This window comes from Phodopus roborovskii, unplaced genomic scaffold (genome assembly GCF_943737965.1).
Source record: "Phodopus roborovskii unplaced genomic scaffold, PHOROB, whole genome shotgun sequence".
Lineage (NCBI taxonomy): Eukaryota > Metazoa > Chordata > Mammalia > Rodentia > Cricetidae > Phodopus > Phodopus roborovskii.
Window position 1 is genome coordinate 2,310,066 of NW_026126549.1, and position 14,465 is coordinate 2,324,530.

The window sequence follows — 14,465 nt, forward strand, 5'->3', positions numbered from 1 at the left end:
ACCCACATTTTCTTTTCTTTTATACATCAACTAGATATACAAGCTATATACATGACTTGAAGATGAGGGTAGAAGATAAAGAACCTAAGCCTACCAGTAAAGTACATTTATCTTAACTTACAAGGGTTTTTTTTTTTTTTTTTTTTTTTTTTGTAATTTTATTCTAACAGACCTTTGTGAGGACAGAAATATCAGTACATGTTTAACTTACTGAGAAAAAAGAAGACAGATATACAAGGTGCTTACTAACTGAAGCCTGAATATTCTCATCTTGAGTTACCTACCAGAATATGCACAGTAGCATCTGAAAGCATTGTGCACCAGTTCCTTCCTTAGAGAGGCTGGTAAGCAGATGCCAATTGTCTACCTTAGGCTACTCTAAGCTATGGTCTAGGTCAGGACACACTGCTTTAACAGGTGCTAAACTCAGAAGGTTCAGGTAACAGGGCTCAGCATTACTACTTCCAATTCTTAACCCTTTAACTGAAAGGTAACACTTCACACAGGATACATATGGCAAAGCAACTTTTAAGTATGTGACTAATTCTTGTAATAATGTATTCTGAAGCAGCTAAACTAATATACACAACAAGTGTATTATATGACTAGACATCATATTTTCTTGATTTCACGTTAGCTTTACTTAAGATACTTGTTACTGAACAATTCAGATTCAAAGTTTTCACATAAAACCTTCAATGCTGACCAGTGAGAAACTATTGCTATTTCATCAAATACCCTAAGTGCTTTGCACAGGTAAGTCCTTTAGATTTGCTAACATGCCCACTTTCAAAATACAATTTGCACTCAGTTATTTGAAAAGGTATACATATCTCAAGAAAACACAATTCGATAAATGATCTCTAGAATGTATCAAACTATCTTCAGTGCATCATTCTTATGAAACAGAAGAGCACTAACTTACCTGGAATAGCCATTCGAAAACACCGATCGGCCTGGGAAGTTCATAGTCCCCAAGGAAGCCAGGTTATCCTCTCCAGACCCTTGGCACCTATTCCAGTTTTCAGAACCAACAGGAATTGGTGGAATGACATTAAAAACAGGCTTCTGATCCTGTTCTTCGGAAAGGGCCGCTGCGTTCATGTCATAGTGGTACATCTGTCCTCCAGAGGTACTCACACCATGAACAGAGATGGCAGACATTTTATTACCAATTATATTCGTCCCAGAAAAGCCTGCCTGACAATAAACTGGGCCCAGTTTCTCTTGCTTAATTACCCCGGGGGTGCAAAGTTCAATGAAATCGTCTTTTTCTGTTTTCACCTGGGGCATCGTCACACTGCTGGGGCTTGGTAAGATGGGATCTCCAGTATCCTTAATTTTAGGTTTAGTGTCCTGTAAAATAAAAGGCTTACAGTCCTCATTTGCATCCCCTTCCAAAAGGAATGGATCCTCATCTCCTGCCAAAGGAGACAACAGGTTTTCATCTATCAACAGGTCTGACCTCCAAGGACTTGCATTTGTCTCTTTACCTGGGGACCCAGCAGAAAACTCCAAATCCTGCAAGATGTCAAAGGTGCTTTGGTCTGTGGTATACAATTTCACATTGCCACCGTTGGTGCCAGTCTGGCCTTTTAGACTTTGCTGTTCTGAAGATGCATCTGAGTGAGTTTTGGGAAACTCCTTCTCTGTAGGGGTAGCACACCCAGCAGCAGATGCTGAACTCTTGGGGTTCTCTGGAACACTGGTTGACCTGTTGAGGTTTTCAATACTTTCTTCCAGAAGCCGAAAGTCTGTCTCCCCAGAGGAAAGGCTAACTTGGCCCTGCTGTGGGTATCCCAAGTCATTTCCCATCACTTTTGTTTCTGTCTCTCCCATATACAGTCCCATGGAAAGTGACACAGCTTTGGACAAATCTGGCTGCTGTGCATTGTTTGTTGAGCCTTTTGGAAAATCAAGGAGAAGCCTCTGCTGCTTGGAATCTGTCTGAGAAACAGCAGCCAGTGAGGATGAAGATGCAGGGAGCTTCACGGTAGCTCCTCCCCTCAGGCTTTTATGAAAGTCCATCAAGTTTCCCCTCTCAGGGACAAGCAAATTGCTGGGGACTTCTCTACCAGGGGGAGCTAAGGATTCTTTGGAGTCCATTGGCAAATATTAACTACAAAAAAAAAAAAAGATATAATAAGCTATAAAATCATATTACCTCTGATCTGATTAGTGAGAGACAGCCTATTAAATGAACCCTTTAGGTAACTTCCAAATCAACTTCTCCATTATCAGAAGAACAGTTTCCATTTTCTAAAATAAAGCTAAATCCCCTACTCCCTACTCCCATACAGCGTGCTACATTTAAAAAAGCCCAAGACAATTCCTTTGCCAGGACAGAGTTATACTGAATTGATTTGAATTTGACTGTTTGTCCTGCTCACTAAATGTGTAGCTTTGGCAACCATAGGAATTGTAATTTGTTATACATGATTATTCTAAAGGTTCAAGTTGATGTCAAAGTATTTAACTTTTTTAAAAGCATGATCTTCAAAATTCCAACCCCTTTTCAATCAAAGGTGACTGCCTTTCTGGAAACCAATACATAAAACATTTAATAAACGTTATAATTGTTTGCACCTTACAATTCACAATTTCACCTTGTGCCAATCCTCACATCTAACCCTTTCAAGGTACGACCTCCTGGAGAATTATACACATTTTAATTTGAAAAAAATAAATAATGCTGTTCTTCTTGTAATAGGCTACAGAAATGCTCTTATTTTAAACGTGCATTTCCAACCAGATGTGCTTGTTCAGTAGCATCTACCTGCAGACGTTGGATATAAGAAATGATATACATTGCATATAGCCTAAAATGTATATTTTAAAAAGCAGAGTAGAATTTGTACTGACTTCTCCACTACAGTTTTAACTTGTTTAAATAGCTAAAGGGAGTAGAATTTATCAAAACATCTAACATCAAAATTAATTGAGTTATTTTTTTTTGTAAAAATTGCTTAGTGCACTCAACACAAAATGTTTATCACACAATTTAAGATTTTTTTTTTCTTTCCAAATACGGAAATACTGGGGGAAATAGAAAAACTGGGCTGTGGGATTACATACAAATTCAAATAAAATCCATCCAAGAAACTCAGAATAATTTTCTCTACAGTTTTCATTTACATTGAATTTCTCCAGATCGTTGGTATATTACTAATAAACAAAATGTTTTAAGAGGCTGGCAAAGACTATGATAAGTATATTTGGGATCTTCTCCCATAAACCGGTAAACTTTTCCTGTACCAAGATACTAAGAAGTATGACCATCTTCACTGAGGGGAATGTGAGGAAGGTGGAGAGGGGGACCTGCCCTAGGAATCTTCCTGTACTTGGCTTCTCTCTCAGAACACCCCCCCCCATGCAACTGATAAGGATCTCTAAACATGAGATACCAAATGGTCCCTAATCAATTTCCACAATTGCATTTTTGACAGTTACCATTCAAGCACGAAACCACAACAATACTACATAGAAGGAGATGCTCCCTTAAGCGACATTTATCCCCCAGTTACAACTGTAAATAACCCTGGGACATTAGTTGGATCTCAAGTGGCAAGGCCGCGATGAGGATCAAGCCTTCCACCTCAAAGTACACTTGTCAAAAAATCGCTGCACAACTCCCCCCCCCCAAAAAAAAAAAACCCAAACCACAACAAAAACTGCTGGTAGGGAGGGTCTCTTTCTAAAAGGGTCCACTAGAAAAGTCGGGCGCGAAACCATGCCCCAAAGTCGTCTGGGGTGGGGGGTGGGGGTGGGGGGCAGGAGGAGGGAGAAAGGTGCGAGGTGAAGGGAGCAATGCGTCCAGACCTGTTGAGTTCTCTGCGGCACGCCCACTTCCAGCAGATAAGGCCAGGCGGGCGAAGTCTGGGCTGCAGGCTGAGAGCCCCGAATCCACCCCACCAGCCCGCAGCCCGCAGCCGCTCGCCCTGAGCCCGCGGCTCATACAGCGGCGCCGCCGCTCTGCCTTTTCCCCCCCGGGAAAAAGCGGCTGTCCGGGCGGCCCCCGAGGACAGCCAAGACCGGAGGGCTTGCGGCAAAAGCAAAACCAAGAAGGACGCCGGATTCCCGCCGCCGCCGCCGGGACGCGCGAGGCTCCACCGCGGGGCAGCGCGCCGGGCCAGGGATGGCGGTGCGGGGAGAGGAAGCGCCGGCGCTGTCACCGCCGAGGCCCTTTCGTCACCGTCACCCTGCCCTCGCCAGCCTCCACCCCCAACCCCAGGGCTGACAAAAGTTTGCCAAGTCCCGCCGCCCCGGCTGCCGAGCCCCTCGGGGAGCGCGGCCAGCCCCGCTCACCTCGGCGCGGGCGCCCGCTGCCCAGCCCCCGCTCACCTCGGCACCCGCGCGCTCGCTCGCTCGCCCGCCCGTCCGCGGCTCCCACCGCAGCCAGATAAACAAGTCGGCGTGCGGACGCGGGAGGCGCGCGTGTCACGGAGAAGGAAGTCAACAGTCGCCCCCTCTTCTCCATGGGGGAGGGGAGAGCCCCCTAGCGCGGAAAGTCGCCCGTCCCCGGCTGACAAGCCGTGCCCCGCGCCGCTCCCGTCTCCCGCGCGCGTCCCCCGTCCCGGCGCCGCGCCGCCGGGCTGCGGCGTCTCGTTCCACCCACTTAGAATCCGTCCCCGACGGGCGGGCGGCGACTCGGGCTCCAGGCACTGACTCGAGCTCGCAAAATGGAGGAGGCGGAGGTGGAGGGGGGTTGGGGGGGGAGCGCGGACACGCGAAAGGGCCGCCCGGCCGCGGCAGGCGAGCGGGACCGAGCGAGGGGCGGGCGGAGGCGGCGCCACGGCGCGCACACACTCGCACACACGCGCTCCCACTCCACCCCCGGCCGCTCCCCGCCCGAGGGGCCGCGCGGCGGCCGCGGGGAACGGTGCAACCTGTTGGCCACTGTCGGCAACTGCAAGGGCGCCCGCGGCCCTCACCCCTCGCCCAGCGTGCGGGCCCCGCCAGCCCGGCCCCGACGGCGCCTGCAAACCCGAGGCTCGGGGCATCGCCTTCCCCACCCGAGCAAAGAGCAAAAGTGCGGCGGCGGCGGCGGGTGCCGACCTGGCCAGGGAGGGGAAGCGAGTTTCTTTAGTTTCTCTTCTCCCTGGCTCCTTCCCGCCCCCGCCCAGCTCCGCGGCTTGGAACCGCTCGGGAACCCGCCCCGTGGGTCCACCGCCAGAGCCCCCGAGGGTGACAGGCAGCCGGCTGAGCCGCAGGGGTGGTCCGTGCCCGCCAGCCGCCGAGTTGCGCGAACTGTGTTACACGGGCAGAGGGGCTGCGGGATGGCACGGAAACGGTGCAGCAGCGCCTCGGCCGCTCTCGGGGCAGGACGGCAGACACGCCCTCTGGGGAGGCTTGGGGAGGGGAGGGAGGGAAGGCAGAGGAGGGGGTCAGCGCATACGTACTGTAAGCCCGGGGGGGACTCGCGTGCCGGCAGGTCCCCCACCCCCGCATCGTCTGGGCGGCCCGTCTGCAGCCGCCGTGGGCGCGCTTGCTCGCTCTCTCCGGGAGAAGTTGCAAAGCAGAACCCACCCTCCCCCGCGCCCCGACCGTCCCCCACCCTCTTCCCCGAGTCTTAGAGGAGGCGGCGGCGGCGGCGGCGGCAGCAGGAGGCGCCGCCTGCCAAGTTCAACCCCCACCACTCCCTCCCTGGCTGCCAGCGCGCTCACACTCGGAGGAAGTTGCACGCTGAATGCAAAACCTCTAGCTAGCAGGATTTCTTTGCACTTTAAAAATTATGATTAAAGAAGCATTGGGGGGGGGGGGTAAGGGAGAGAGCAGGCCTAGAAGTTGCAGACCGAATAGTTAGTTGCTGGAGAAGCCCGCCCTCTTCTCACCCCAAACTCCTGACCTCTTCCTCCACCCCCTTCGGGGCCCGCATCCAAGCTCCCCGCCGAGGCCCCTCCCCCGAATCTTGACATTTGCTGCCCCAGGCTCAGAGCGCCCTAGCCCAACCTTCTGGGTGTCAGGGACCCCCCCCCCCCAGTCCTCCAAATCAAACAAAACACGCAGCTTTCGTGCTTTTAAACGTCGGCGTTTAGTTGCCTCCAGCTGTTCCCGGGACGCGCCTCCGGGTCTCGAAGAGAAACACGTGGCCAGAGGACAGCGGAGGAGCGTGGGGCGCGGGTGTGTGGGTGCCCGGCGCGTTGGGCCGGCTGGCGCGAAGCGGGACCCCTGCGCCCCCCCTGGCGCCGCACACGCGGGCTCTGGGGGCTCGGGCAAAGGCGTTGCGGTGCCGCGTTAGGCGGTGGGGAAGAAACTTTGGTGTCCCCACAGGTGAAGGCACTTGGCACTTGTGACCAGAGCGGAGGCTGCCGCGCTCCGGCTCACCCCCGCCCGGGCGCGCGCGACTGCAGCCGCTCGCGCCGCACCCGCACTCGGACTCCGAAGGCGGCCGCCTCCGCCTGACCTCCCGGAGATCCCTCCCTGACTGGGGACAGCGCGTGCCGGAAGCCTCTCACCGCCATCTTGGTAAAGATGCGGTGACGCCGCGCGGCCACCATCTTGGCGAAGGTGCTCCGTGGCGTCCAAGCGAGGCGCCCCTCCTTGGCTGGAAAGTGTAAACGCTGCCCAGCGCGTCGTCCACAGCCGTGCACGGGGAGAAAGTAGCTGCGAGCAGGTCCCCTGTGCCGAGACGCTCCACGGTCGGTGGCTAACCTCCATGTGATCCGCGGCGCCATCTTGGCAAAGGAACAGAAGCTTGGCACCCACTTTGTAAAGGAAAACCTGTGCCGTCTTGGGGCCCAGAAGAGTGTGTATGAAGACCCCTTGAGCCAATTGGTGTTGACACAAAACAAAAACAAAAGAGCTTTTTAAGTCAAGAAGAGGGATTCCTTCCTTCCCAAGGAGGGTCAACTCAACCACAGTGGATGCTGAGACCTTAAACCTATGACTACTTTCCTTGCTTGCCAAGTTTCTCGCCTTCTGAGGCTCAAGTTTTGGAATCAGGTGTCTTGTGAATTTGATCCCCTAACTACCAACAGATGCCTGGGAGACAAATACTCAAGCCTACAATAAAACTCGTGCTAATATGATTATCCTTGATGTTTGCCTTAAAAAAGGAACTAAGGATTGTGTGTGTGTGTGTGTGTGTGTGTGTGTGTGTGTATTGCTCATACCATAAACCTCAATAACTGAGTTACACATCTAAAGAAACTATCTTGCATGTTTGACTTGTAAATGGTAGGTGCTCTTTTATTATTTAATAATTTACCAGAATTTCCACTTAACATTTTCCCTTTCCTATTTTTACATGTCTATTACTTAATGAAGAATACCTCATTTTAAATTTAAAGTTGCCTTTGCGTATTTTTTTCAATTGATCAAAAATATGAACCTTCCCTGTTCTTTCTCTTTAGTAGCCTAACTATGACTTAGTTTGTTACTTCAGTGGAAAAACATCTCAGGCTTTAATCTGCCATATTTATTTAAAAGTATATTTAAAATATCAATAATTAATAAAATACTCATGAGTTTTTCTTCACAGTCATTGACTTCTGCCCAGTTTGACTGGAAGTTTTGAATGAAATAGATACTATGTATTTTACTTCTTGGGAAGTGCTAGGGCTCAAATTTGGGGCCTCCCACATACTAGGAAAGTGTTCTGCTAGTTGTCTTAGGGTAATTATTGCTACGATGAAACATGATGACCAAAAGCAACTTGAGGAATAAAGGATTTCTTTCACTCACAGATCCATAAAACGTTCATTATGAAAAGCAGTGAGGACAGAACTCAAGCAGGTCAGAAACCCGAAGACAGGAGTTGGAGCAGAGGCCTTGGAGGAGTGCTCCTTACTGGCTTGCTTCTCACCCCTTGTTCAGCCTACTTTCCCCTCAATGGATTGGGCCCAATTTTTTATCCAACACAGACCTTACCTAGCTTTTTCATTATGTTATGTCCCAGAAACAGAGGCCCATATGTAACAGGCTTCAAATAATATTTTACAGAGTTATAATAGTAACATTGAGTCAATTAGTCAACTGGGTATAATTTCATGTTAAGTTGGCTAAACGATCTAATAAAAAGTTCATGGACTTTACTCAGGATCCTCATGCTTATTTCCATGGATTTTAACTTCCTAGCACACTGTACCCATAAACAATTAGGCCAATTATGTTCTTATAGTACCCTGCACAGTTTGATAACATGTTAAAATGACAGTACATTTGCTGTGCACACATTTGTTTATTCTTAATCCTAGCTGAAATATAAGCCTGGAAGAGACCAAGTCTTTCCTGTTTAGTGCTATATCTCCAGTGTGTTAATTGAGTGAACTGATGAATATGTATTGAATGTCATATTCTAAAGCAAAATATTAATAAGCCCAAGCTGCAACCAAATTACCATTTACATTACTATAGCATTTGGGCTGCGGAGATTGCTCAGAAAGTAATAATACTTTCTGCTCAAACAAGTCCTGAGAATCCACATTAGAAGTCTGGCACCTGCAATGCCACACAGGTATTGGGTGGAGTGGGCTTGTGGGACAGAGACGGGAAAATCACTGGGGCTTACTGGTCTCTAGCTAAGCTCCAGATACAGTGAGAGACTCTGTTTTATGGGAATAAGAAAGTGATAGAGCAGAACACCCAAGATCCTCCACTGGCTTCCATGTGATCCCACAAAGACAACCCCCCCAACTCTCTCTCTCTCTCTCTCTCTCTCTCACTCACTCACACACATAGGACAGAGAGAAAGAGAGAGAGAGAGAGAGAGAGAGAGAGGAGGGAAAGCATTTATACATCAATTGGTATATTATTCGAGATTATTTGGGTTTTTTGTTTCTGTTTACTGTCTTATCTTCATTCTCAATGGAGTAATCTAAGCCACAGAGCCAGATGATCCCCTCAAAAGACATCAATCAATATGAAGTTTCTGCTGCAGCATATACAGTGACGATTACAGTGATATGAAGGTTCCAAGTTCTGTTTTGCTATCTGTCCCTTTATAGAAGGCAAAACCTTCTAGCAGTTTGATTAGTCTTGTATTTAAACTTGGAAAAGTTATTTATTTAACATTGAAAGCAAGAGAATCATAAAATCTGATAACTTGCAAGTGTTTTTATTTTCTAAGACCTGAAACCCATCACTCAACATTTAGTTGCCTCACCTTAGGATGAAGGTCTAAAATGTTATGAGTTCCATGTTGTCTTCCCTATGCGGTCTATTCCTGCAGTGTATTGGGACTAAAGCCAGTCTCTATATAGGGGTCTACAATCTTGAAAAATGAAAAAGCTCTCAACTCACAATACCTTAGTTTTAGCCATTTGTAAAATGGGAATAAAATAGTAGTGACTTAAATTACAAAGATTAAACAAGTTATATGTATGTATATATGATATATTAATTCATGAGACATATTAAGGGCTCAGTTACCATTAACAAATATTAGTCATTTTAATTTCAATTTTCCCTAGTTCTTAAAACTGGAGAAAGAAATTAAAGACATGATTTCTACTTGTTCACGATTCTTTCCTCTTGCTCCACCCCAGTCTTTTGAAGTATCTTCTACCCATATTACTTGACTGAAATTGGTTATAGCATCTTTCCATTTAGATCACATAGAAGAATTACTTCTTTTCATACTCCTATTTCATCCTTAATGTGAAAACAACTTTGAGGAGAAAAGCACAAGAGACTATAGATAACTCAACTGGTGGCAGGACAAATGTATAGTGTAACCTTGGCTCTATGTTCACCACTGCCTGGACACCAGTAGACGAGATAGCCTGCATTTATTGAGATGAACTGACTAACTTTCTTTGGGAAAAGATCATTCAAGAAAAGACTTCTCATAGCCCACTTATACTATAGGCTAGTACACATTTTCCTTTACCAAAGGACAATTTTTCAAAACTTATTTTCCTTGTAGCTTCCATCCTTTTTATGGCTCTGTTTCCTTTCCTTTTATTTGTTTCTTTACCCATCCTCTTAAACATGTGATGTTAATTGTAAACTGAAACCAACTTTTTGTTTTTGTTACTGAGTAGTTTTGAAAACAGTAACTATATGGTAAGCCAACACAACTTTTCTTGTAGTCTGTCAAACTTACTTTGAAATATTTCCTGAAGTTATAGCAACTAAATGCTTCTTTAGTATCTTTACTTTGGAAACAAATTATTTGGGTATTACAGGTGAGTAGTTCAAGGGAAACTCAGCTAACCTGCTTTTGTATGCTTTAATATTTCCATTTGCAAGTGATATGTTTGTTATACAAATGAATATATCAAACACTTGATCAGAATCAGTTATACTTTGACATGGGTTTCTTTTCCTTATTGCAACTAACATAGGAACTGTTAAATGCTACATGTTTGCATCTTTCCTTTCCCATTTTTATTTCGCCTTTTTGCTTTCATCATAAGCAACTTAAAATACAAGCTTCTGTTCCTGTGTATAAAGTGTTTGTGGCTGTCCTCTATATTAGCAGAACTTGGTTGAAGAAATAAGGGATTAAAGGGGAGGTAAAACATCAGCTGATAAATTAGATACATGTTGCTATAAGCAGAAATCTAATGTTTTAAATGTTTGGAGACATTAGAGCTAACACACACAGAATAATTGCAACAATTATACATACATTGTTTTTCATTTGTGGCATTTGTGGCTGGCCATTATGTCATTAGCTTTCTTCCTCTTCTGATTTAATCTCTTCTGTCCCATGCTCCCTTAGTAGACAATGTTTCAGGTTGCCTCATTTGTTGGTGGTACTGTTCAGCTCAGTTTTCAGAGGCTTTGCTTCCATTTCAGCTCTCACACTTCACTTACTTATTTAGGTTATGTATATATTTATTTTACTTGAAGCTAAATTGGAGGTTGGATTTATACATACTTTATTTTTTATAGCAAAGCTGAAGTGTATTTAAGGGTTTTAATATAGATTTAAGCACTGGTGTTAAAAGAGGCACATGTAAGTGGGCTGTTTAACACATGGACAGGCAGGTGTAGACTTCTAATGAGAGCAGACTCTGTAAGTTCTTCATATCTCATTCAAAAATGCTACCAGGGACATTTGCTATATTTTATAAAATAGCATCAATATGAATTTTTTTCTATCCTCTTGTTTTGAAACTTAACTCACAGTCTCCACACTTGAATGGGTTTGGGCCAGTCATTTAGCCTTTCAGTGTGTAGCAAAAGGTATTTTCTACCCATATATCTCACAGGAAGCAGGAGATGTTAAACTTCAAAAATTATTCAGAGAAGAGGAAAAGTATAATTTTTACATTATCAGAAAGTTACAACAAAAGTACCAATTGTCTTTACCCCTCTTCATTCATGTCCCAGATAAACAGTGCAAAGGGCAACACAATTTTAGGTAAGTTTTAACACAGGGCAACTAAATCTTGTGGTAGAAGCTAGCTGTACAAGCTTGTAAAAGCTGCCTGTTAACTGTTTGAAGATTTTGTTAGTAACTAATCATGGTCATTAGTAAAAGTAATTTCTAACCTTACAACTAAACATTTTAACAGCAATGTTAATGAATGCTCGGGAGTGATTTACTTTTTATTTCATTGTTATTTGATATGTTTGTAGTATAATGGACATCTTCTGGTGTGTTACAGCATAGCCTCGGCATTCAAAAGTGTTATTTTGGTAGTTTGAAATCAACCATGGTGAAGTTTTTTCAGCATAGAATTTGGAAATACTCTAAGCCAGATCTTTATGTGTTTTGTTGATATCCAGACTTCAGTGCTAGGTGGCATTTTGAAAATGAAGATGAAATTTCAATTATGTTTTTATGAATAAATATTTATTTAGTACTTGAGAACTATTATCTGGTTTATAAGCACTAATGGATTTTGGTCTCAATATATATCTTTGTCCCTTCATTATTAGCACACTCACCAGTACAAAAATACCAGCCAACAATCAGGATAGAAGTTTGGCAGTATCTGTTTTGTTGGACTGAATATTAATCAAATATTTATTTTTAGTCTGACTTTTACCAAAGAATTTGTATTGAACCATAGGCTCAACACAAGCCAGGGAAAGATTATTGAAATCATTCTTTGAAAATCAGTTGGCTGTATGGAAGTTACTCATAAAGAGTATTGTATGTCTTATTTTATTTATGTATGACATATGTCCTTTGCATCAATGAATTGATATAAACAGATTTCCCTTTCTCACTTAAATGGAAGTGAAAGAACAGATTAGAATGCTTGGAAGATGAAAAGATGACAACACAGTCATTGCAAAGAAAGAAACATCTGGCTGGGCAATGGTGGTATATACCTTTAATCCCAGCACTACAAAGGCAGAGGCAGATTGACCTCTGTGAGGTCTGTAGACCAGCCTGGTCTACAGAGTGAGTTCTGGGACAGCCAGGGATTCAAAGAGAAAGCCTATCTTGGTTTAAAAAAAAGAGAGAGAAAGAGAAGAGATGAAACATCTGGGTAGCAACAGAAATGGGGAGGAACTCAGAGGATTGGGGATAGGGGAAACCATAATTAAAATATATTGTTAAAAATCTTATTTTTAAGAAAAAAAAGACAGATGTAGAGGAACATTTTATGCTGGGGAGTAGGGGTACTGTCAATCAAAGTCCAAGAAAGGTCAATGGTGGATAGTGTAGAAAAGGAGTTCAAAGGAGGGCTGCAATAAGAAAGAGATATAGGAAGTTCTAGGGTTTCAGAATGCCTCTGAAACTCATGACTAAGGTTTGTTTCTTAGTTGTCCAGTTGTCTCAACATATGGGTAGGAAGGGGAAGCTCAATGTGCCAAAACTAGGATTCACATACTCAGACATTTTCCTTCTCATCTAGAAATTCATTCATTTCTGCATGTATAGAGGAATTATTAGTTCACTCTTATGCCCTCGATCCCATCTCCATTATATGGTAGGTTGTTCTCTAGCATTGGCCTGTTTGAATTGTAAAGTCTCAGTCTCCCTGGAACACAGACAGTGCTGCACCTTTTTAAATTACTTGACTTTATTCCCAGTTTTTCTTAACTATGCCACAAGACAACCAACAAGCCATGTCATAAGTTATGTGGTTGTATTACCTCACAGCAAACTTACATCTGGTTCATTCATGATAACTAAGACGTGAAAGATTTATACCATCTAAAGAGAGACCAGAGTATCATTCATGATAACTAAACTACATTCCGCATTACAAGTTGTCTTTATTTAGCATTATGTAAGAAAATTTATTAATTTTGTGGTATTTTAAACATTAGTATGTGTTTCACAAAAGAACTGACTCTCCTCAATCACCCACCTTAAGACCATAATGGCCTGAGAAAGAGCCACAGTTATTACTACCAAGGGCTGACACTTTGTTTATTTGTTTACTTCAGTTTTCTGATACTTTCTGATACTTTATAGGTGGCTTGAATGGATAACAGGATATTAGTAGACTGTCTAATAAGCAGGGTGGTAGAGTTACTTTTCTATGGCATATTAGACCAAGGTTTACTCTTCAACAATGCATAATTAAATTTCTTTTCAACTAATCTAATAGGGGTTTTCTCAGCTAATTTCCTCTGCCATCTATGCTTATATTCATTTTTGCAACTGTATATATCTTAAACAAAGTAGCAGTTATTAAGTGTTAAACCTCAGCTTAAGGATGCAGGGACATAAAAATTATTATGGGTTCAATTGTTATATTTCCATCAATTAAAAATATTGTGGTAGAATTCCCATTCTAGGGGAAATGGAGGTAGATAGTGACAAGTCTTTATCCCACACGGTGGACTTGTAGAAATGTGGCAGTAGCTACATGGGCACTATGATGTACATCAAGAAGTCACCTGAGTATCAGAGGTAGAAGAGCTGGTGTGAATACAGAATGCAGGTAGTGTTGTCTGCCGATATCACTGATTTGAGTGATGAATCTCATTGAAGTGTCTTAGCTATTTCTCAAGGAGAGGCACTCATGATAGAAGATTACCATTTATTATTCAACGAGGGTGCTTTAAAAATACATTTACAAGAAAGACATCCAACTGTTAAAGCAAGTTTGTTGGTTTACTTAAAGTTCACATTCAGGCACAGCTAGATGTGGGCCAAGGGCTCATAACATGTCAAATGATCCTGAATCCTATCTCTTAGTTTTAATTTCCCTACTTTGGTTTTATTCTTGGGAAAGGTTTTTCTACCTGGTGGATGGTAACAGCTATATTAATATGTCCTACGGTAGTGACAAGTTCTCCTCTCTGGCAATGATCTCCCTTGTCTTCTTGCTGAAAGAGGCTGTATTGCTTTAGATGGGCCAGATGAACCAATAACTGAGACCAAGGGATATACAGCATGTGAATTCTGCATGGCAAACCCTAAATCAGGTACTAATGCCTAAGGAGCTAGTGAGAGAGAGGGAAGAAGAAGAGAGGAGGGAGAGGACAGAGACAGAAACAGAGAGAGGTGTCTCATAATTACTGGGGCTTTTAAGGTGGAAATAAAATGGACGCTGGGTATGCAGAAAGCAGCAGATGTCTAACTTTGTAGATATTGTTTTTTTTTT

At 44.0% G+C, this 14,465-nt stretch overlaps 1 protein-coding gene across 5 annotated transcripts in view; it reads right to left on the reverse strand.

Annotated features, from left to right (window-relative positions):
- The window catches only part of Nr3c1 (nuclear receptor subfamily 3 group C member 1), a 121,094-nt gene that overhangs the window by 86,623 nt on the left and 20,006 nt on the right, over window positions 1–14,465 (reverse strand). For 2 of the 5 annotated variants that reach the window (XM_051201007.1, XM_051201003.1), the window contains exons 1-2: window positions 4,342–4,609; window positions 926–2,119 (exon numbers count right to left, since the gene is read on the reverse strand). In XM_051201007.1, the coding sequence (XP_051056964.1) occupies window positions 926–2,106 (1,181 nt within the window). In that variant the 5' untranslated portion in view covers window positions 2,107–2,119; window positions 4,342–4,609. The other 3 variants (XM_051201005.1, XM_051201006.1, XM_051201004.1) reach the window with 3 other exon arrangements.